The 25,266-nt window shown below is 44.3% G+C and overlaps 1 protein-coding gene across 1 annotated transcript in view; it reads left to right on the top strand.

Annotated features, from left to right (window-relative positions):
- Positions 1 to 25,266, top strand: part of IGFBP7 (insulin like growth factor binding protein 7) — a 74,866-nt gene that overhangs the window by 43,760 nt on the left and 5,840 nt on the right. Inside the window, exon 2 of the mRNA XM_082837943.1 lies at positions 20,300 to 20,409. Coding sequence (XP_082694069.1) covers positions 20,300 to 20,409 — 110 coding nt within the window. The remainder of the gene's footprint in view (positions 1 to 20,299; positions 20,410 to 25,266) is intronic.

Below are 25,266 nucleotides of genomic sequence, written 5' to 3'. Positions count from 1 at the left end.
AGAAATTTGGGACTGGCTTATCTAAATAGTCTTTGGCTTGGGGGTCTCTCATGAGGTTGCAGTCAAGATGTCGGTGGGGGCTAGTCATCTGAAAGTTTGAAGTTGGAGAATCTGTTTCCAAGTTGGCTCACTCACATGCCTATTGTCCTGAGGGCTTAGTTCCTCATCACGTGGACATCTCCATCGCACTGCTTGAGCATCCTAACAACATGGCAACTGGCTTCTTCCAGACCAAGTGATCTGAGAAAAAGCAAGAAGGAAGCTGCAATGCCTTTAATGACCTAGTCTCAGAATTCACATATTGTCACTTCCACCACATTCTTTTCATTAGAATGGAGTCATTAAGTCTAGCCCACGTTCAAGGGCAGCAGAATTCGGCTCCACCTAAAAAGGGAGGATTTGATAAGGGGATGGGAGACCCATGAAGCAGAAGGCATGAACAGGATCTGGACCAGATACTCTAGTGATACCTGGAGACAAAGAGAAAGAGAATGTGGACACAAACTCCAATCTGTGGCTGGCATGGGGGCTAGCAGTGGGGGAGGGAACTGGGGAAACAACTGGCCAGCCAAACCAGAGACATGATACAGGTAAGAGTAGTGGCTTTGACCATGAGCAAGGGTCGATGCTCCAGGCCAGCCCAGGAGCTTGGCACTCCTGGAGGGGAAGTACTTTTCGCCGATATGACTTTCCTTAGCTGTTGCTGAACTTGAACAGTGCTCTCAGGCCTTCTTCACTAGAGATGCTTCTTCAGCTCAGCAAGGAGCTGGCTCAGAACCCAGACTCCACATGGGAGGAGGGCTAACATCTTGGTGCTGTTTGCCTCTGGAGCTGCCCCTTGGAACATGTCCACCTGTTGGCGTGTTCAGAACTCCATGCCTTAAGAGTGAGCCCTTTTCTGTTTTCACTATGGAGTTGGATTCCAGGGATGGCCTCTGTGTTTTCTGCAAAGCCTCTTTCTGAAACTGAACTTTTGTTTACCTCAATTGCCCTTCTAGCCTCCTTAGACTGAGTTGACTTGTCTTGATGGATGAATCAGATTCTTGAACTCATCCTTTGTGGCTCCAGTTCTCTTGGCAGAGAACACAGGAAGATCGTTTTTGCTTATGTGCGTGTTTGGGGAGCATTTTTGTTTTCCTTTGTTTTTCTGTCTCAGCCACAACCCGTGGGCGAGCCCAGCACCTGGGACCTTGACAAGCCTCTGTGTGTGCATAGGTTGAGGTCACCTAGGGAGTTCTTCCCAGTATCGTTCGTCATGTCCCCGAGTTCCAGAGCAGACCACAGTTTCCCAAATCCCAGGCTCATGGAAATTGGGGGAATTACTTTTCTGGAGCCAGCTTTATCTTACTTGTCCATGTTCCATTCATGCAAATTGGAAATACTCCCACAACTAAACTGTGTGCCACCCTTCTGCCTGGGAAATGCAGCTGTTCATGCTTAATGCTTTTGCTCCGCGCCTTTCTAATCTCTCAGCTTTACACTGTTCAAATGGCAGCGGGCTGATTGAGAACAGATAATGTTTTTTCTGATTATTAATAAAGTACAAGGAAATGAATTTGTACCGTTCTAGTTCTGCTTCTGCCAGCATCCTGGAATGAGTGTAGGCAAATGTTGAATCAGCGCCCCTCCCAAACCTCATCTATAAAATGAGAATTTGGACAAGATGGATCTTAGGATCCTTCTACATCTAAAGGTCACTGGCTATGTGATAATTTAAGAACATGGAAGTATTAATAGGGTAGGATTTATTTACCACAAGAGGAGAATCTCAGTACTGTCTCCTGTCAACCATCCCACCAGAAAGGGCCTGTCTGTCAGCCGGTGCTTTTCCTCTGCACGTGGAATCAGCAATTCTTCTTTCACGTTTGGAAACAGACTTTAAAGTGGACCTTTTTCACTTAAAACCTCACATAAATGTTTTTAACATGTTTTAGGGAACTGGGGTTTATGCTTTGCTGACTGTTTCTTTTAAATCCATCTTTTCTAATATAACATTATTGCTTGTCAACATAGACTTGCCCTTTTGCACTTTTAAATAGTTGCCCCAAACTTCACTCTGGTTTCTCCCACTAAAAGTCTGACCAGTGACCCCCAATTTTTAAATCTTATAAACTGACTAATAAGGCAGCATTTTGCTATAGAGTCATCCTTTACCTTTTGTCTCCTGGGTTTTATCTAAATTTTTAAATGAAATTGCTACTTTTGTATAGATTTTTAACATATGCTCTATGTTAATGTAAGCATAAGAATACAGCATCAGCAACTCTGGCCACTTTATTGCTCTAGTTGAGTAGCTGGGTCAGGAACATAAACATAGCATCCCTAAACATTGGCCTGTTTGTACGTATGAACAGCTGAGGACCAATTTTTAAAAAGCCACAGTAGGGGCTTCCCTGGTGGCGCAGTGGTTGAGAGTCCGCCTGCCGATGCAGGGGACATGGGTTCGTGCCCCAGTCCGGGAAGATCCCACGTGCCGCGAAGCGGCTGGGCCCGTGAGCCATGGCTGCTGAGTCTGCGCGTCCGGAACCTGTGCTCCGCAACGGGAGAGGCCACAACAGTGAGAGGCCCGCGTACCGCGAAAAAAAAAAAAAAAGCCACAGTAATCAAAATTTCTGCCCAAATGGTAAAACATGCCCTTGTACAAACTCTGGAATAAAAGTAGTTATAACTAGCTAGACCCCCCAAATCTTTTTAATAACAACAAAGGAAGCCAGTCTCTTGGAATGGTTCCTAAAGTCTTGCTACTTAAACCTTTACATGAAAGCACAAAACCTGGTGTATATTTTGGTAACAGCATCAGTACACTCAGCTACTCAGGTTTGTTGATCATTTACTCAGTGCCAGGCACTGGGATACAGAATAGAACTTGAGAGAAGTTGGCCTGTCCTTACCAGCATTGAGCCCACAGTCTAATGGGGTGCGAAGACACAGTGAAAGCCCTGAGAAATTGCTGTGATGAGGATAAATAGAGCCATACAAGAACGAGGAAGGAGGCCCTCATTCTATTTATTGAAATATAGTTGATTTACAGTGTTGGTTAATTTCTGCTGTACAGCAAAGTGACTCAGTTATACATATATATACATTCTTTTTTATATTCTTTTCCATTATGGTTCATCTCAGGGTATTGAATATTGCTCCCTGTGCTATAGAGTAGGACCTTGTTGTTTATCCATTCTATATGTAATAGTTTGCATCAACTAACCCCAAACTCCCGGTCCATCCCTCCCCTCCCCTAACCTTGGCAACCACAAGTCTGTTCTCTATGTCTGTGAGTCTGTTTCATAGATAGGTTCATTTGTGTCATATTTTAGATTCCACATGTAGGTGGTATCATATAGTATTTGTCTTTCTCTTTCTGACTTTGCTTGCATGATAATCTCTGGGTCCATTCATGTAGCTGCAAATGGCATTATTTCATTCTCTTTTATGGCCGAGTAATATTCCATTGTGTGTGTGTGTATATGTATATATTTATACACCACATCTTCTTTATTCATATGTTGATGAACATTTAGATTGTTTCCATGTCTTGGCTGTTGTAAATAGTGCTGCAGTGGACATTGGGGTGCATCTATCTTTTCGAATTATAGTTTTCTCCAGATACATGCCCAGCAGTAGGATTGCTGGATCATATGGCAACTCTATTTTTAGTCTTTTGCGGAACCTCCATACTGTTCTCCATAGTGGCTGCACCAATTTACATTCCCACCAGCAGTGTAGGGAGGGTTCCCTTTTCTCCACACCCTCTCCAGCATTTGTTATTTATAGACTTTTTTTAATGATGGCCCTTCTGACCAGTGTGAGGTGGTACCTTATTGTAGTTTTGATTTGCATTTCTCTAATAATTAGCAACGTTGAACATCTTTTCATGTGCCTTTTGGCCATTTGTATGTCTTCTTTGGAGAAATGTCTATTTAGGTCTTCTGCACATTTTTCAATTGGGTTATTTTTTTAAATTTATTTATTTATGGCTGTGTTGGGTCTTTGTTTCTGTGCGTGGGCTTTCTCTAGTTGCGGCGAGCGGGGACCACTCTTCATCGCGGTGCGCGGGCCTCTCACTGTCGTGGCCTCTCTTGTTGCAGAGCACAAGCTCCAGACGCACAGGCTCAGTAGTTGTGGCTCATGGGCATAGTTGCTCTGCGGCATGTGAGATCTTCCCAGACCAGGGCTCGAACCCATGTCCCCTGCATTGGCAGGCAGATTCTCAACCACTGCGCCACCGGGGGAGCCCGGGTTATTTGTTTTTTTGTTATTGAGTTGTATGAGCTGTTCATATATTTTGGAAATTAAGCCTTTGTTAGTTGCATCATTTGCAAATATTTGCTCCCAGTTCATAGGTTGTCTTTTTGTTTTGTTTATGGTTTCCTTTGCTGTGCAAATCTTGTAAGTTTGATTAGGTCCCATTTGTTTACTTTTGCTTTTATTTCTATTGCCTTGGGATACTGACCTAAGAAAACATTGGTACGATTTAGATCAGAGAATGTTTTGCCTATGTTCTCTTTTAGGAGTTTTATGGTATCATGTCTTATGTTTAAGTCTTTAAGCCATTTTGAGTTTATTTTTGTGTGTGGTGTGAGGGTTTCTTATAACTTCATTGATTTACATGTGCTTGTCCAACTTACCCAACACCACTTGCTGAAGAGACTGTCCTCCCCATTGTATATTCTTGAGAAGTCCTCCATTCTAAATAGGGGGAAGGGGGATGAGGAAAGACGTCAAGGGAGGTTTGTCAAACAAAAAGATAACTGAGATCTAAAGGATATCTAGGGGTTAACTAGGCAAAGATGGGAAGGAATGGGAAATGGGGAGAATGTTCCAGGAAAAGGAATGGCATGCCCAAAGGCTAGGGGCCAGGGAGAGCAGGACACATTTGAGGAACACTGAAGGTTCATTATGGCTGGAGCTCAGAGTTCAGGAGGGACGAGGCAAGAAAGGAGGCTGGGAACATACTCAGGGCCAGATCTTATTTATTCTGGATTTTATAGTTTAAATAAATGTAGTCATGTCGAACCCTTCTCCCCTTACTGGCAGTTAAATTTTTTCTCAAGATGAAGATGTAAATCTGAAACATATCTAAGCCCAAAGAGGAGACATTTTCACTAATAGAAGGATTGCTTGGCTCTGCCCAGGAATGTTTACTAACTGTTAACATTGACTTTTAAAGTTTTCTATTTAAAAAAAAAAAAAAGGGCTTCCGTGGTGGCGCAGTGGTTAAGAATCCGCCTGCCAATGCAGGGGACACAGGTTCGAGCCCTGGTCTGGGAAGATCCCATGCGCCGTGGAACAAATAAGCCCATGCACCACAACTACTGAGCCTGCGCTCTAGAGCCCGCGAGCCACAACTACTGAGCCCACACAGCACAACTACTGAAGCTCGCATGCCTAGAGCCTGTGCTCTGCAACAAGAGAAGCCACCACAATGAGAAGCCCACACACCACAATGAAGAGTAGCCCCCGCTCGCCGCAACTAGAGAAAGCCCACGTGCAGCAACAAAGACCCAACACAGCCAAAAATAAATAAATTTATAAAAATAAAAAAATAAAGTTTTCGTAGGATTCCTGCCTATATAAGGTACTTTCTAAGAAGATGGCATCTTCTTAATGATTTGCAAAGCAAAACATGAAGCCTATTTTCAAATACTGATTTTCCCATTAAACATTCATTGAAACCATTCAAATCTAATGAAAAGGCCTGGCGTTCTCAGACTGTTTTATTCTAAGATGTGGTAGGACTCTGCGTGGTCGCAGTAGAGTTAACATCTGCTGAGCATTCAGCATGAGCAGGATAATTCTGACCTGTTTGGGGTTACAAGTCCAAACTGCTTACCCAGAACCGCTCAGAAAATACCCCTGAAACATTTCAGGCCGGAGTGTGAATGGTGAGCCGTGACCTCTGTTTAGGATTCTCACGATTGTGTAATCTTTTCTCCAAAAGACATTAATGTTTTCATTATCTTGTTTTTCTTTTCTTCATGGTAACTTGTAGACATACCTAATCTCCTTGCCTTGACACTGAAAACCGCCGCAATCTAGTCTGGCCTCCAGTTCTCAAGACTTCTTTTCCTTCTCTCCAAACCCCTCACCCTCCAACAAAACAAAGCAAGAAAGGGACACTTCAGCAATACTGGGTTGTGTAGAGAGGCACCACAGGAGCCTAGGGAAAGTTCTGGGTTTGGACTCAGAAAACGTAGATTCATGTCCTGGACACACCACTCCCAGGCTTGGGGACTTTGCACAAGACCCTCAACGTTAGTGAACCTCAATATCTTTATCTGTAAAATGACTCGCTTAGCTGATTGTTGGGAAAGTGAAAATGAAGTAATAGTTATAAAAACTCTTCGTGGGCTGTAAACCCCAACGCCAATATACAGCGACATCTCACCTCTTCGAGCAGGCTGACCCCCTCGCTTGGAATTTCCTTACCAACCCCACCCACTGCCTTTAACTTTGAAAGCCCTTTTCCTGTTCCATGAATTTAGTTCTGACCTACTCAGTCAGAATGCTTTTTATATTTATATCATAGGACCAGTCATACTCCTTCCATATTATAATTGATTCTATACTTGTATTCTAGTCTACACTTTGTGGATTCTAAATCCATGTCAGATAGGAGTCCAACCCCATCATCTTTCCATTCCTCCTGTCACCCAGCACAGCACTTAGTCTGTGGAGGACCTGAATGAATTAATCCACTCCTTGTTTTTACCTGCTTAGTGCCATACAATGCTGAAATTCGATTTAGTTTCATTGTGAGTCTTTCTCAACTTTTATACCTTTTTCCATAAGGATTTTCCCTTAAGGAGTAACTTCATCTAGGCAGCAGTAGAAGTTAGTGCTCTCATTACAGGAAATGAAGATTAATGATGAATTGATGACATTTTTCTTTTGATAACCCCTAACTAATAGGAATTAAACCACTGGCCAGTCCAGTTTCTTTTTTTTTTTTCTTTTAATTATTTATTTATTTATTCGTTTGTTTGGCTGTGCTGGGTCTTAGTTGCGGCATGTCGGATCTTTAGTTGTGGCATGTGGGCTCTTAGTTGCGGCGTGCGGGATCTAGTTCCTTGACCAGGGATGGAACCCAGGGCCCCTGCATTGGGAGTGAGTGCAGAGTCTTAACCACCGGACCACCAGGGAAGTCCCTGGCCAACCCAGTTTTACATCTGTTGATCAATATGTTCCAAAAATATCCGTTCTTTAATTGTCTGAGCATGTTATGACATTGGGAGAGCTATCTAGTGCTGACACTGGAGTATGTGTGGATCTGTTATTCCTCATTATTGCTGTGTAGGTTAAAATGCTGCTTGCTTATTTTCCAAAGCGTTATTCAGAACCGTCTGTGAGTGAGGTTAAGCTCTCTCAGCTGCAGAGATCATGACTGTGTTTTCACAGAGGCCAAGCTCCCGTGGATGTGTGGGCGGAAGCAGGTTTCGTGATTACCAGCGTCATGCTTGTCCCGGGGGTCTTGTCTCATTTACCTATTTGAGTCTACTTTCTTCTCTTCAAGTGTCAGTTTAACTGATTTACAGGCTCAGAGACCATAATCCTTTCCCATGGACTAGATAAGTCTGGGCTGCTTTCCACCCCTTGTTCATAGGCAGAGCAGGCATCATCCCCTTGAAGCCCCCAGCTTGCTAAAGGGGTCACACGTTTGCTAGAGAGATCCCCTGAGAATGTACCCAAAAGGCAAGGACTAAGGAGGCATAAAGTGCAGGTTCTATGTCAATTTCGGGAAAATCGTGGACATTTTCTTCCCCAAGTTTGTAAAGAACGAGTTTCCTGCTTTTATGCACGGCTGCTCTAAAGAGGTGCCCAGTCTGAAATCCCAGCTACTGCTCTGAAAGGAAATTACTTTCCTTTACTTAAACAGAAGAATAGAATCTCCAAGGCTGGAGCTGGTGGCTGCCCTAGAAGAAACACCTGCAGAGGGAAAGGATGTTTCGATGACAGGCCCCATAGCACACTTCACCGGCAGTTGCTCCAAGTCCTTGTAAAGATGCGGTATCTTAACCTTTCAAACCCAGTTTACTATTGAAACCATGAGCGCCCCTTTTTTTCCTGCACTGTAAAAGGAATTAACAACTCAAGGAAAACAAAACTCAAAAAGAAACAGGGGCGGGGACTTCCCTGGTGGCGCAGTGGTTGAGAGTCCGCCTGCCGATGCAGGGCACATGGGTTCGTGCCCCGGTTCGGGAGGATCCCACATGCCGCGGAGCAGCTGGGCCCGTGAGCCATGGCCGCTGAGCCTGCGCGTCTGGAGTCTGTGCTGCACAACGGGAGAGGCCACTACAGTGAGAGGCCCGCGTACCGCAAAAAAAAAAAAAAAAAACAACTCAAAAAAAAGAAGAAAAGAAAAAGAACCACTAATTATAGAAAAATAATCACTGTCTGAAAATAATGAAGAGGCCAAAGTAAAGTTGTCTGGTCCTATAAATACCAGTAAGAGCAGCAAAGAGCATTTTTATGCCCCCAGAGACCCTCTTTCTGGGGTAACTACTCGCCCATGAGGTAGCATAGCTTTCCTTTACCTGCTTCCCACTTTTCTTCTTTTTTTGTTTTTAATTGATTTATTATTTATTTATTTATTTTTGGCTGCGATGGGTCTTCGTTGCTGCGCGCGGGCCTTCTCTGGTTGTGGTGAGCAGGGGCTACTCTTCGTTGCGGTGTGCAGGCTTCTCATTGCGGTGGTTTCTCTTGTTGTGGAGCACGGGCTGCAAGCGTGCAGGCTTCAGTAGTTGTGGCGCACGGGCTCTAGAGCGCAGGCTCAGTAGTTGTGGCGCAGGGGCTTAGCTGCTCTGCGGCATGTGGGATCTTCCCGGACCAGGGATTGAACCCGTGTCCCCTGCATTGGCAGGCGGATTCTTAACGACTGCGTCACCAGGGAAGTGTGGTTCCCACTTTCATAGCTCACACCCAGCAGGGTGGGCTCCAGGTCAACCTCCACCCAACAAGAGCAAGCAAGACTTGCCTCACTAATGAAAAATACAAAACCCTTATTCAAAGTCCCCCAGTCCCTCTTAGAGAGGTCTTCCTCCCCCGTGATCAGAGACCTGCCCATTTCCCTGATTTTCAGAGCAGTGTTACTTGGCACTTCTGAGCGTCTTTGAACAATCCAGCTCTTCCAAGCTCAGGTGGTCCACTGCACCCACATCTAGCACGTTCTGTAATGTGAATTTCCTCTCAGCACTCAGAAAGAATGTCTTGTTATACTGGGAACACACAGTATGTCCACAAAGCAAGTACACAGTAGCAAATGTAGTAAGTACTCAGGACGCACATGAAAAGAATTAGCCCACGGGTAAGAGGAATGTTCTGTTCCAGTTTGAGCCTGGAGGGCAGTGCTAGAAAAGTGCAGAACATGGGAGAAGGAACCTAAATCCTACTAGGAAGTGGGGAGGAAATCTGAGAACACTCAGCAAAGCAGAGATAAACAAAGGATGAGACTTGGGGTAAATAGCTGAGAGCTTTCAAGTCTGTGGAGATCACAGAGGAGTACAGAAAATAACCAGAGGGCACAAGTGAAGGAGGGGAAAACACTGAGAGAGAACAAGGGGAGCCGTTATGCGTGGCTGATTAATGTCTGGGGTTTTGGGCCAAGGAGGCAACTGTAACCATGAGAGCTGTAGAGACTGGGGCCTGACGGGCAAAGACATCACCGGGTAAAAATGCCAGCCAGGCACAGGCACGGCATGCCCCGCACTGTGTTCATGGTTGGGGGCGACGGAGGGGGCCGTGCCTCACACAGATCCCTTGTGTCTAATGCGGCTCCAGGCCCTCGCAAAGCCGAGCTGAACGCGTCTTAGCAGGGAGGCGATCTGACTCTAAATGAGCAAAGGCAAAGGGTCCGGATCTAGTGGGCTCTTAAATGAGACCCACAGACTCCAGACGGACGCAGAGCCCCATCTCTGGCACTGTCATGAAGGGTAGGAATTCTGAGGGCAGGAGAGGGGCAGGGCGGGGCTGGGGATGTGAACCAAGTGCTTTATTTTAGGAAAATGGAAAACAGCATAGAAGGAGAACTACTGAGACTCTGAGAGCAGGCAACTCAAAGCTTGTGACAAACGCGGGGAGGTCAGACATGGCCCACCGTACCCCCCATGGAGCTAGAGCGATAATAGTAACAATAAGAAGGTTATCGGGTATCTATACCCTTCACTCCAGCTCCTGGAACTTTCCTCTCTTCTCCTTAAATGCTTGCACCTCCCAGTGTCCTCGGCCTCTCCCTGAAAAGACTTGGGAGCAATGTTTCTCCAAATCTGTCCTCCTCTTCTCCTCTCTTACTTTCCACGTTGGTGTTGTCTTTGTCATCTGAGCATCTCCTGCTCTGAAGCCGTGTTTTAAGTGAGTGGTTCTACCTGGGGAGTTGAAAAAAAATAATTCCAGTGCCAGACCCCACACCCAGACCAACACCCAGACCAACGTGAAACTCTGGGAATGCAGCCCAGGCCTGCGTACTAGTTAACCGCTCCCAGAGGAGCCCAGTGTGCAGCCAGGATTGGCAGCCACTGCAAGACAGCATCCTTCTTAGAGGCTGGTTCCCGGGTGGTTGGAGCTTGCCCTGTTGGCTGTGTGTCTGGTGCCTGTTATTCCTGCAGATGCCCCTCTGCAAGATCTCTTCCAACCTGCATAACCTTCCAGAGACTGAACAAATCTCCTCTTTTTGATAATTCCTAATCTAAAAGAGTGACCCGGTACTGCACTGCCCATCCCCACAGTCTGCTTCCAGAGTGGTCAGCCTGGCCTGAGGGATTTACTGGGCCTCCTACAATGTAAATCTCTTCCTTGGATGAAGTGGAATTGAGGACTTATCTAGTTCTCAGGGAGCTGAAGAACTTTAGTCTTCTACTTAAGACCCCAGGTGGGAAGCTCCCTGGAGCCCGGGCTGTCTAGTGGACAGGGAACTGCAGAAGTGGCCCCACGGTAGCATCCTCCCAGGTCCTCCTGGGAGCTCAGGCCTCAGCCTTCTTCAGCTTTCCAAAATATTCTAGGTACTAGGCTTAGCAAGTCCAACGCTCCTGAAGTTGAAGGCCACTTGGCAGTCCCTCATATCCTTCCCCCTAGGGGCAGGGTTCAAGAGCATCTCTTTCTTTGGACTACATCCCTTGTTAGTCAGCTCGGGGCCTATGGACAGAGACTAAGCTTTGAGGGTGGGTGAGCCTCCAGGTTCTGGAGGAGTTCCCCTTACAGCTCACAGCTCGGCTCAGGAAACAGTTCTGATGCCTGACGATGCCAGGCACTTGGGGGTGTGTAGGGAAGGCAAGGACTCAAAGACGAAGTGTCCTGGGGGAACTTGCACTCTGGGTTTCTAGGAAGCTCAGAATCAGGTGGCCATAAGTGCCCTCCTGTGGAAACCTCCCCACCCAGTTCTGTGCTTGCAGAATAGGAAAAAGTGACCCTAAATTTTCACGTGTTGGAATTAAGGTGAGTCACAGTCCAGATAGGACAGGCCCATGAAATGTGGGGGAAAAAAGTATTTCCAAGGCTCCATTAGCATGAACAAGATACACCCACATAACTAGGGAGTTTTCCCTTCATAAAGGTACTCTGTGTGAAGTCAGTTCTTCCATGTGCTCAAACCACATAAAAATGTAGCCCGCTAACGTAACATGTGTGGATGTCAGTCATGCCGGTGTTGTGATGGTAGTTTAGCTATTCCAGCTCTGTGGGAGCTTTGCCAGATACGTGAGCTCATCCCTTGGCAATGTTGCTGACACAGCCCCAGGTTAGCTCAGCCACCACACGGCCACCAGAGTGATCTCTCCACCTTACACATCTGAACTTGGCTTTAAATCCCTCATGGATTTATTTTACCTAGTGCAGCGTTGCTGCAAGGATGACCCCAGACCACATGTACCAGAATCACCTGTGGGTGGGAACCTCAGCCTGGAGTCAGACCCTTGGTTGTTATTCTGTCATTTTGTGCTGGGTCCATACTTGTTAGGGGAAAAGAATAAGAAGACATCATGAAATAAGAGATTGGTTTGCAAGCAACAAATTACAAGAAACAGCAACTTTCTTTTTATTGTCCATGGTCCGTTCAAACTTATGATACTTCTGAGACATTGCACGAAAGACATCTGAATACTATGATATCTACTACAGAAAAAAAAAAAGATGAATACACTCTAGGAAGATTTTCAGCATCAAAGATTGGAGCCAAAATGGGGTGTCTCATTAACCCAGAGATAACTAGCTGTCAGCCCAGAAATGTAATTCACAGGATCTGTGTATGCCGTTACCAGGGTTGCATCATACTGGACAGTCTACTTTCAGATGAACTGCCCCTGCAGATAAGTGGCTGGTTGCTAAGCAGTGTTTTAGCTGTCTACTCCCCTGCTTTACCTGGGATGGGGTGGGGTGAGAATGGGCTGGGTGTCAGCAGCGAGCTGCTGGAATTCCCTCCAGAGAAGCTGTCCCTGGGAAAGCGAGCCAAAGCTGTCTTCCTTCCATACCCAGGAACCCACCCAGCCTGCCAGGGCTAAAGTGTAAACTTGACAGTGTTTACCTTGGTACCACTGGTCCCCCAGTCTGTTTCCTTTCTCTCTGTGGGGTTCGGCACCTCCTCATTGCCCAAATCCGCAAATCTAAGCCCAAATTCATCCTTTCCCCCTTCTCCAATCCAAGGCCTTCCTCAGACAGACACCCTGGCTTTTCTGTCCATGGTGTCGCAGCCTCCTCTTACCCAGCCCACAACTTTTGACTCATTCCCTCATCCCCACATCCAGTCAGTTCCCAGGTAGTGTTGGTTCTTCCTGAATAATCTCTCAAATCTGCCTCTTTCCTTTCTGTTCCCATTGCTACCACCTTGATTTAGGCTTCTGATCCCCACCCTGTCCCAGTCCTTCTGCAAAGGCCTCCAAAGTCATCTCCTAAAATGCCACTTGAATCACATCTCTCCAACATTCAGAGACGCAGTGGACCACAAAGTGTCCCCCCCTCCTCCTTCCACTGTGCTCCACACCCGAATCTCAGCTATGCTCTCCCCGAGCGGACTGGGGTGCTTGCTGTTCCACCAGCCAGCTGTTGTTTTCCTGCCTCCACACCTCTGCTCAGGCAGGTCTCTGAAGTTGAAAACCTTCCTTGAGAGAAAGTTTACTTCTGAACTTCAGGGCCTGCTCAGATACCAGCTCCTTTCGCCAGCCACCCCAGCTCCAAACGATGTGTCATCTCCATTCTCTGAAGAAGCAATTTGTATTAGCTCCAGTCATAAGGATTTACTTTGAATTAAAAGCAGTAACTGAGTGTTTACCCCATGCCAGGTACTGTGCTAATTGCTGTATCTTGTTTGATCTTTCTGAAAATCTAATGACTTAGGTATTATCCCATTTCACAGATGAATAAACTGAGAAACGTTAAATAACTTGTTCAGTGTCACATAACTCAGAAGTGGTAGAGCAGTCTGTTACCTTCCTAGCATTTTAGTCTGTCTATATCTGTTCAACCTCCCCATCCCACCTCAATATATTGTATCCGAAAAAGAGGAAGCATTTCTTACATACATTTACCCCCAGCGGTGTTTGGGAGAACCCCATCATTATAAACTGTTGGGCCTTCACTCACACTAAAATGTAAACGACCAACAGGAGCAACCATAACGAGATGACTTTGCCTTAAACAAAAGCTCTGAAGTTAAATCTGGCCTATGGTGCTTAAGATTTAGTCCTTTTTTCTCCTGCCCTTACTGTCCTCAACTGATACCCATGAGACTGTGTGCCAGATTCTCATACCTAGGGTCAGCTGCTGTATCACCGCACCTCTAGAAGTTCCTGAAATGACTTGCCTTGGCAGGTGGCTCTGCCCTTTAATTAGCCATACAGTTCCTGCTTCCCCTGATTTAATATCAGGAAGTTTCCACATCTTTCATCCCCTTCCCCCTCTTGGCCATAGTGCCTTCCTACTATTCTTTTCCCATTTTGTACTTTTGTTTGGTGCTTTTCCCTTCAACGTGTTATCGGAATCCAATCTGGGGATTTTTGCCAAGTTGTCTGAACTCTTTATCTCCATATGTGGTGTCTCACTTCGGTCTTAAACCCTCCTTTTTTGGTATGAATGCACATACTCTGTGAGCTATTTTAGGACCCAGCATCATTAAGAGACAAGATGAGTGTGGTTTGCAAATTACCATAACTTGGAGAAGTCTTTATACTCGACTCTCTTAGCCATGTTAATAAGTACTTAGTGAGAGCTATAATGTGAATAATATAAACCAGCATATTGCAGAAACCCTGTTTTTGATGTATGGTTGATGGATGATCGTTTCCCCACAGCAGATCTACCCTTCTCATTGGAACTTTCTTAGCTAATATATATTTAAATTATTTTACATCCCAGATTGTATACAAATTGGTTGTTGAGTGGGCAGTAGCCAAGAAACCTTGTTTGTGGCAAGAGGAAGTCAAGTGGAAGATTAAAGAAAGTCGCAGTGAATAATCTTCCAGTTGATAAATAAGAAGTGACTATAGCACCACTTTGGTTAGGTACCTTGGCAAATGGGTACACTGGTATATTTTCAAGATCGTGGCTATCTTCTTAGTTCCGTATGACTAGTCATGTTATGTTCTGAATTTACTGCTGCCCTTTTTCCACTACATAGAATCTGGCCTGTCCCTCCTCCCAATGAACACGAAGTACATCTGATTCCAGAGTTTCTGGCTCAGTTATGACTCTCTCAGGACACTGGCATCTTCAATTAGCCCTGCTAAGGAAAGCACTAGAGAATAATGATGCACTAAGCTGTGTGGCACTAACTCTGAACTCAAAAAGATTTCAGAGAAGAAATAAGTGCGAACTGGAGCTGTAAAAAAAAAAAAGTCAAAAAGGAGATGAAACTTCAGCCTTAGAGCTCCAAATAAAAGGGTAGGGCATAGATAATAGATGAGAGGAAGGAGGACATCCCAAGTAGGCAAGTGCATCAGCATAAGCAAAGGTTCTAGAAGTGGTAATAAGCATGTAATGAGAGAGTGAGCATGAAGGCTAGGAGCAGAGAATTTGGTAGAAATAAGAAAGAAGAGTGAATTTGTAGGGTAAACATGGGAGAGATCATGGGGAAAATGAAGGCAGCAATGAAAAAAAATGCGGTTGAATAGGATATCAACAAAATTGAACAAAAATTGACTGTTAAGGAGAATTTGACTTTTGACCATTTCCCAGCTTCAATCGAGTATGTATATTTAGCTCCAAAACATGACCTCTCCTAACATCTTCTGTGCAGCTTTTCCAGATGAAAATATTGGCTAACTAGGTAACCACTGATACCTTTCTAATAAAGCTCTGTTTTTTTCATCACTGGGAGAATGAACTTTGCTATGAGTCATGTACAGTGCATTTAGGTAGATGAGGTGGTGCATTGGACTGATTTGTAGGGAATGAGAGCTCCCAGAACCAGGCAGTGGAGCCTCAAAACTTCATGGTTGTCAAAGATGCCATATGACTGTGCTCTAGGACACATTCATGATGGGTACATTCACTTGCAGCCCAAAAAGAAAATTCTTAGACCTGCCCTGGTTTCTTCTGTATAAATGGGTAAGTGACTTGTCCAAGGTCTCTTGGCTATAAGCAGTAGACAAGGATCCAGAGCCAAGTGTTCTCTTCCCAAAAGTGCTTTGGGTATTTTTGTTTGTTTGTTTTAATGGTAACATGGTGAGGGCATCTCAGGTCATGTCTGGGGAGTGTTTTGTACTCTGTAAGAGACTAGGAAATTGTTCACATATTTCTTTTATATTATTCCCATGCTTTTTATAGGTAACAAATTTTAACTCTGTCCTCTCCTACAATTTTATGTAAGATCAGGTTGAATCAATTTCTTGTCAAGTTCAAAATTAATTCTATTTCAGGGTCTTTTTCTCATGACATTTGTGTGTTTTGTGAGAACTGCCCTTCTTTACCTCTTCAGAATCAAATTGAAATATTACAAATTTAAATCCATTGAAAATTCTTCCTTTTCTATATCTTTAGTGATTTTTCAGACCATAGCTAATTTTAGGTTATAATTGAATAAGCAATCTGTGGTCTGTGGGTCATTTGTCTAGAATTTAATTAAGAGTGTCTGAGGGGGACGATGTAGACTTAGGTGGGCATTCCATAGGAGAATCTGACTCCTTCCAGGTAGTTTTAAGGTGACACTGGTTCCGTAAATTTAATTTTAGTTTTCTTCCAAACTTAAAACTTTCTTCTTCCTTACACAGTTTCATTCAGGACCTGGTTCTCTTTATTTCACTTTCTCTTTCTTCTCCTTCTCCTTTACTTCCTCCCTCCCTCCCTTCTTTTTCTTCCTCTTTCTCTTCAAGGATTGATTAAAAGGAAGAGACCACCTAAGTTTACCAGGCAAGACTTATAAGGGAGCGGGCTTCCCTGGTGGCGCAGTGGTTGAGAGTCCGCCTGCCGATGCAGGGGACACGGGCTCGTGCCCCGGTCCAGGAAGATCCCACATGCCACGGAGCGGCTGGGTCCGTGAGCCACGGCCACTGAGCCTGCGCGTCCGGAGCCTGTGCTCCGCAACGGGAGAGGCCACAACAGTGAGAGGCCCGCGTACCGCAAAAAAAAAAAAAAAAAAAAAAGGAGGGGGGGGAGCAAGAAAACAAACTTAGAGATCTGAGAAAGATCGAATGAAATTGAATGAGAATTGAGTTGAGAAAGATAAGAATGGAACATGGAGTAGCCTGGTTTGGGGACATTCATGTGAAATAGAAAAATAGGGTGAGTTGGAGGTGGGGAAAGTCTTGGGATGGACTCTCCCCACATCAGCCACCAGGCATCGCTGTGACAGCTTGGTTGCTGCCTGGAGTTGTCCACAGTGGGGAAGGAGAGGAGAGAGGCAGTGGGCAGTTAATCTGTACAGGATGTCTGCTAGACAGATGTTTGTGCAGCCTGAAGTCCTTACTGGAACAAAGGCAAGGATAAATAAATAATTGAACCTATTCTGGTGTTTGTCCCTATACATTTAAATATTCTGTGACTTGTTTTAAGTGGAATCCAAACACTGTGCATGATTTAGATGGCAATGTTGTTACCCTTGGCTTGGCCTCAAGGGCTGGTTTTGAGCTTTCTGCCCAAAAATGAGCTCAGAGTGAACTAAAAAGTTATTTTATCCTTAAAAACAGAAATAATTCTGGGTCTGCTTTGGACTTCTTGGAAAAAAGGCAACGTGGAAAGATTTAGAAATTATTTTGGTAAAGAGTCAGTTTTTCAACTGCTCTCCTGAGGTAGAACAGAACCTTCAGGAATTGAATTGCATGGTACACATGCAATTTGAGGTGATTTTGGCAGTGAAATTGCTTGTCAATGGAGTATGTGGGATGGTGGTCCTTCAGAGTGGGGACGGGGTGCAGTGCTGTTGGATCTGCCATCATATCAGCCCCACATATTTTCACCATCCTTCACTTCCATACAGAACGTGTCCACTTGGTGTCTCTGTGGGTCAACATTTGTTCAGGGACATCTGAAGTAGCAAGGGGTTTTGTAAATGTTGTGCAGCAAACTGGTCCTCATGGCCCTTCCTTTGCCTCTCCACCCCATCAACTCAACAGGGGTCTGTGAGTAATACAGATTTTTGTGGTATGCAACTCTTGTTGAATTCTAGGCATTGCCTGGTAGCAGAATTGACAAAATTATTTATGTTCTTGGGATGGTCCAAATATTGACTCAGCCCATCCACCCAAGGTTTTATATGTATTTCAAGAGTTGGGAGAGAGAAAGAGGAACTCACAGCATGATTCGTCCTAATTTGAATGCCCTGGTGATGGCTCTCAGAGTATTCCTGGGTAGGTTCAGATGTTTTTAAAGAATTTTTGCTCCTCCTGAAATGTTCTGCTCCATGGAATAAGGAGAGAATTGCAGGGAGATAAAACAGATCTGTTCGCCATTCAGTGCTTCAGTTTTATTACATTTAATTCTAAATCATACCATGTTTGTTGGTACAAGGATAGACACATAGACCAATGGAACAGAATAGCGAATCCAGAAGAAGACTCACACATATATGATCAATGGATCTACCACAAAGGCACCCCTTTCAGTAGGAAAAGGATGGTCTTTTCAACAAATGATGCCAAAACAATTGGTTATCCTTTGGGGAGAGAGTGATGAACTTTGACCTCTACTTCATAGCATACACAAAAATGAATTCAAGATGGACCACAAACCTAAATGTGAAAGGTAAAACCATAAAGCTTGTAGAAGAAAACAGGAGATCTTTAGGGCCATGGGCTACGCAAAATAAATTTAACAGGACACAAAAAGCACTAATCATAAAAGAAAATTTTGATATATCAGACTATATTAAAACTATGAATATCTTAGTTTTGGACTTCCCTGGTGGCTTTCACTGTGGTGGCCCAGGTTCAATCCCTGGTCAGGGAAGATCCTGAAAGCCACGCAGTGTGGCCAAAAATAAATAAGTAAAATCAAGAATATCTTCGTTTGGGATTTCCTTGGTGGTCCAGTGGTTAAGCATCCATCTTCCAATGCAAGGGACGCCAGTTCCATCCCTGGCTGGGGAATTAAGATCCCACATGCCGTGGGGCAACTAAGCCTGCACGCTCTGGAGCCAGTGCACCACAACTAGAGAGAAGCCCGTGTGCCGCCACTAAGACCTGGCGCAGCTAAATAAATAAATATAAATAAATAAATAAAATTAAAAAAAAAGAATATCTTAGTTTTAAATTTAGGCTGTCAGAGGAATCCACAGCATGTCTTCAAGACGTGTGACAGAAAATTAGGCTGGAGTTCTTCCACGTGCTCTCCGGAATCTGACCCTGGCAACGATGGATAACTCTGCTCCCTGCTCTGCCTATAGAGAGATGGCTGTGAGTTGAAATAAATGGTTTGTCACAAGGCTGAGGCACTCAGATCTCACAGGAATCTTGCATTCCTCATGTGGTTTTGCTACGTGAGAGGCAGCTTTGTTCCCGAGCCCCTCCAATCTCTGAACACTGGAGTATTCTTCTCAGAACACTCCCTTGAGAACCCCCGAGCCTTGAGGTCATCCCACCAAGTCCGTGTGTGGGAAGGAGGACAGTCTCTTGGGGCCCTCAGAGGTGAGCCAGATCCGGTTCTGTGGTGTCCAAGCTCTTGGGGTCCCAGGGCCCTGGAGGAAGGCTGGGATGCAGTGAGGCCCAGCCCTTCCCTACCCTGCCCTTTGTGGGGCCTTGTGCTGGTGAGGACAGATGAGGAAGCATCAGAGACCGAGCCAGCAACACACATAAACACAGCACCGCTGTGCTAACCACGTCCATGTTTGCCACAGAAAAGCCAAGACTCCTGGCCAGGATAGATGCTTCCTTTCAGACCTAGGGTTTAGAGGGAAGGAAACACGAAATATATTTAGAGCTTTCAAAACTTTGTTTGGCACATTCTTACAAAGGGGAAAAATAAAACTACCCTGAGGGATTTTTAAAAAATCAGCTTCTAATACTTTAGATGAGTGGGAAAAATCTTACATGCTGTTATCATTTCCTTTCTGTTTCAAGAAGTTAATCGTGGGCTGGAAATAGCCTGTTGCAAAAGGGGAGACTTCATGCCCTTTGAATGCTGCTTATGCCAGAAAACTTTCCAGGCCCCAAGGGGAGGTTGTCCCTTTCCCAGGACTGTGATGCAAGATGACCCTAAAGTTAGATATTTTATTCATCTGGAAGACCCAAGGCAGTGGAGAGCTGAAATTCAGAGGGAATAATTAACTCATTCTTTGAAGAAATGGCGTCGAGCTTTGGGTTCAGGCCAGGTTCGGTTCTGGAAGTAATGTGCTGTCACCCCAGGCTCCCGGCTCTCCTTCCCTCTAATGTGGACTCTCTGAAGGCCCCTGGTGCCTGAAACCAGGCACTGCGAATTAGCAGTGGATGTGCTGAGTGTCCAGCACAGTAACCAAGGAGTGGTTGTTTGTTGCCCCTTCCCCCCAAACAGAAATACTGGTATATAAAAAAGAGAAACATTAACTATTTTGGGAGTAAAGTTTCACTATATTAATTGGAAAGTCGCAGATAAGCAAAACAGCTGGTAAATTAAAACTCATTTAAGCATGATTCGTGGGAGAAGAAAATTTTGTAAGCAATATGTTTTTCTTCCTAATTGTCTTTTGACTGTCAAGATGTACGCATCACCAGAGAATAGCTTAAACTCCCGCTGGTGGCTGGGGTAAGCTAGTCTGGTCTTTGAAATTGGCTTCAGGGAATAAACAGAGGGGATAGCCTCCTAAATATAATGAGGTATTTACTTCCTAGTAATACTTAACAGATTACTAGCACGCTGAGGGATGTTAAAGACTGCTTAAAAGGATGGTTTGACTTTGTGCCCTCTCTTATAGGTCCCTCCATCGTGACGCCCCCCAAGGATATCTGGAATGTCACTGGCGCCCAGGTGTACTTGAGCTGTGAGGTCATCGGAATCCCAACCCCTGTCCTCATCTGGAACAAGGTCAGTGGCCCAGATTTCAGAAGATACCCTAGATTGACCGGCTCCTCTTATGCTGCACAGGGTAGTAATAGCCTAAAGTCCTCAGCCAGTCCAGTGCCTGTGGCTCCTTAAACTCAAGGCCTTCTGACAGTCTTCCAGACATCTGTCCTGGATCTATCAAACAATTTTACTGACCTCCAGAATAGTCCCTGCCCTGCTTTTGTTAGCAGTCCCTGAGCAGGGAGCCTTAGGAGCTGGAAGAACTATGATGCTAAACACCCATCCCACCCTCTGTGTGTGTGTGTGTGTGTGTGTGTGTGTGTGTGTGTGTGTGTGTGCATATGTGAGTGTGAGCGTGTGTGTGTGTTGCAGTGTAACATTGTTACAAGTTAAGATTGTGAGCTCCTTGGGCAGGTTGGCTGGGTTGTCTCTGAGCCAGGATTTCTCAGCGTCAGCACTGTTGACATTTTGATCCAGATGGTTCTTTGTTGTGGCAGCTGCCCTGTGCACAGTAAGTAGTTTTGCAGCGTCCCTGGCTTCTACCCACCTGATGCCAGTAGCAGGTGCGCGTGTGCGCACATACACACACCACTGTGACGGTTAAAAATGCCAGCAGACATTATCAGATGTTCCCTGGGGGAAAAGCCACCCTAGATTGAAAAACAATGCTCTCTCAGTTTTTCCTCCACATGAACATGGCATAGCATTCTTGTAAAGATTACATAAAGTAACCCAGCTACATCACTTGGCCCGTTGTCAGATACATAATTAGCACTCAGGAGATGTTAGCTCTTGTTCCTGAACATGTTTCCCTTTGAGGAGCGGTTATCTTGTATAGCTGTCTTTATATTTGAAAGACAACATATTCTTAGTGTGTCTGTAGAAGGGAAGAGAAAACACTCGTTTGCCAGCTCAAGTAATACTTCACAGTCATACTGTACATTATTTTACATTATTGCCCTTATACCTTTTGACTTAAGTCTCACAACAGTCTGTGGGGTAAATATCATCGAACTCATGCTAACAAAAGGGAAATGTAGTTTCCGTTAAAAGGCATGACAAGAAGCCCCCTTTCAACCGCTTTTCTTCTCCAGCAAGCTCTAAGGTGGATGATGGGCTCTCCTGATTATCTTGTTTCCTTGGTGTCTGACCAGGGGAGCAACTTCTAGAACTCCAGGAGGGATTTTGGCTCCCATTGTCAGAACTTTTTGTGTTGCAAGTTGTAGAAACTCACTTCACACTAGTTTAGGCAAAAGAGAAAAAAAAAGCGGGGGGGGGGGGGCACGTTTCTAGCCTCAAGGGCAGCTGGATCCAGGTACACAGTTGGGTCAGAACCCTAACTCTTGACTCTTTGCTCTCAATGTACCCTTACATCATTTTTTCCTTCTACTTCAGAAAGATTCCTCCATGCTATAGGCCATAGTGTCACTGGCAGCTCCAAGGTCACATTATAATGTTTCAAGACTCCAGAGGAAAGAAAGCGCCTCCTCTCTCTGCTGCTTTGTAGAATTCCCACTGAAGGGCTCTGACCCAGGCTGGGTCACCTGCTAACCTCCGGGTCCCCCATGTGGCCGTCTGGCAGGAGCGGTGTCAGGGGGACTCTGGAACCTCTCTGGGGCTGGGGGGTGGGCAGAGATGACACCAGCTGTGCTATTACTGCCCTTTACAGCCAGAACGTCTGTTAAAGGGAGGGATGAAATTTTACCTCCGTAAACTGTATTTTTTAAAAGGGGAGGCAGGAGCAGTGAAAAGCACAAATGTAGTCGGTGGATGTGTTCCTCCTGGCCTTCAGCAAAAGCTGCTTATGCTCCTCATTGCTTATTTGGAGGTTGCTGGTTTGATCCAGGGGGTGGAGAGGTGAGGAACAACTTTTCCAAAGGATATCCATAAAAAGCTCTGTGCAGTTCTCTAGGGATACACAATGAGAAGCCAGGGTGACCCAAGCGTCCCAGGGCATGTGACGTTCATGACCGATCTTGACAGAGAGTAATTTCTTCAGTCCTTGCTCTGCCTATCGCTCCAGCTAACGTACGCACATACCAGGGAATAAATTAACCTCAGGAATCTTTTCCTTTAAACTTTAGGATCCTATGGGGGCAGATTCCATGGACTTCCCTGAGGGCTTGTCAACTGGGGGAGTTCGGCGGGTGGGGGGGGGGGCGGTGGGAAAGGATGGAGTGGGAGTGGAGAGAGAAACAGAAAAAAAAAAATGTCTACAGACTTGCCAAAACAAACAAAAACCCAACTGCCAGGCTCTGCTGATTTTCTTCCACCTTCATAATGTACTTTGCCACATGCATGACCTAAAGCAGTGTTTTTCAAACTGCAGACCATGACCCATCAGTGAGTCTTGAATTTAATGTAGGGATCACAACAAGAATTTTCTTAAAAAATAAAACATAAAATGTCTTAGGTAAAGGTACATTTAGTAAAGGTATTTCATAAAACTTTTCCTTTGTATATTCCAGATCACAATGCAAAATATATTTCTTACTATGGAACATGTCAAAGCACTTGGAGAGTCATTGACCTAAAGAATTAAAACAGGCCATTTGTTTTCTGCCCCGCTCTCCTTGTAACCAAACTGTTAAGAATGCAGATTTATATTTAAGATCACCTGTCGAAGCCAATTTAAGCGCAGAACTGCTTTTTGGACATAAATGAATCTTAGAATCCTGACTTGTTAAACCAAGGTTCAAAGAAGGTAGCATGTCTTTCTTGCTCAAGGGTTCTTAGCAACAGCAGAACTGACAGGATAAGCCTTCTCTCCAAGACACTTCAGGCTACAGCGACAGTTCTATGGCAGCCTAGTGAGTGGTCTGTGCTATCCTGACCAGGACTTATCATGTGACCTTAACAAGTCCCATAGTTTTTTTCAGAACCCCCCTAGCCTATAAAGATTCCAAGGGAAATATTTTGAAATGGGGAAATGAACTGAAATAGCTGAATTTACCTTAACCCTGGTAAGTCAGAGGGATGCTTACAGGGAACGTGAAACACCAGAATTCCTTCCAAACATTTAGATGTTTCTGAGATTGAGGCTTTCTATTCTTTTCCTACCTGAACATTTCTTCAGATTAGGACTTTCATGACCTCTAAGAATATTCTTTTTTTAGTTATATATATATATATATATGTATATATATGTGTGTGTGATTGTGGTAAAAAGGAGAAACTATCCAAAGATGTATAAAGAAAGAGGTCATAACATCCTCCCACCTCCTTCCACTCCTTGAAATAACCAATGTGAACTTCCCAGGTTTTTATCTTTCTATACCCTTATTCATGCCCAAATGTATACAAACACATATTCCCAGTGTGCGGGGTGAGGTGGGGATGTAGTGTGCAAGTACTCTGAAATTGCGTTTCTCAAGAAATATTTCATGGGCATCCCTCCAGGTCTGCTTCTCAAGAACTACATAATATTCCAAGTGTGGATATACCATAATAAACACAGTTTCTGTGTTTCCAACTTTTCATCACCTTAGATAATGCTGCCTTAAATATCTGAGTATACATATCCTACATGCAACCACCTTTTTTTCCCCTATAGGATAGATTCCCCCAAAAGATACATGACTAAGTCAAAAGATTTAATTTTAGTCTTAATAGACATTGTCAGATTACTTTTTTTTAAAATTCTTTACCACTTCATTTAATAATTATGAAAATGTTAAAAAATCTGACAAGTTGGAGGCAGTGTACCTCTTAGAGCACTCCTTAGTACCCTCAATACAGTAAACATTTATTTCTTATCTACAGTGTGTTATGCACTCTGCTAATCTCATTTGTTCCTGTTTTCAAGGAATTCTGTCTGGTTTCTTTTCTTTTTTAATTGAACTATAGTTGATTTATAAGGTATTAATTTCTGCTATGCAGCAAAGTGATTCAGTTATATGTCTGAGTATAGCCCACATCTGCTAATCCCAACCTCCCACTCCATCCCTCCACCAACCCCCTTCCCCTTGGCAACCACAAGTCTGTCTTCTATGTCCGTGAGTCTGTTCCTGTTTTGTAGGTAGGTTCATTTGTGTCATATTTTAGATTCCACATATAAGTGATATTATATGGCGTTTGTCTTCTCTTTCTGACTTACTTCACTTCACTTAGTATGATAATCTCTAGATCCGTGTTGCTGCAAATGGCATTGTTTTGTTCTTTTTGTGGCTGAGTAGTATTCCATTGTATTTATGAACCAGATCTACTGTTTCCATTCATCTGCTGATGGACATTTAGGTTGTTTCCATGTCTTGACTATTGTGAATAGTGCTGCTATGAACACAGGGGTGCACGTATCTTTGAATTACAGTTTTCTCTGGCTATATGCCCAGTAGTGGGACTGCTGGATCATATGGTAATTCTATTTTTAGTTTTTTAAGGAACCTCCATACTGTTTTCCATACTGGCTGTATCAATTTACATTCCCACCAACAGTGTAGGAGGATTCCCTTTTCTCCACACCCTCTCCAGCATGTTATTTGTAGACTTTTTAATGATGGCCATTCTGACTGGTGTGAGGTGGCACCTCATTGTAGTTTTGATTTGCATTTCTCTAATAATTATTAACGTTGAGCATCTTTTCATGTGCTTATTGCCCATTTGTATTTCTTCTTCAGAGAAATATTTATTTAGGACTTCTGACCATTTTTCGATTGAGTCATTTTTTTTGTTGCTGGGTTGTATGAGCTGTTTGTATATTTTGGAAATTAAGCCCTTGTGGGTCACACTGTTTGCAAATATTTTCTTCCATTCTGTAGGGTGTCTTTTCAGGTTTTGTACAGTTTCCCTTGCTGTGCAAAAGCCTGTAAGTTTGATTAGGTCCCATTTGTTTATTTTTATTTCTATTGCCTTGGGAGACTGACCTAAGAAAATATTGGT

Source organism: Leucopleurus acutus (assembly GCF_964270905.1).
Source record: "Leucopleurus acutus genome assembly, chromosome: 4".
Taxonomy (NCBI): domain Eukaryota; kingdom Metazoa; phylum Chordata; class Mammalia; order Artiodactyla; family Delphinidae; genus Leucopleurus; species Leucopleurus acutus.
This window is presented reverse-complemented; position numbering and strand designations above follow the sequence as displayed.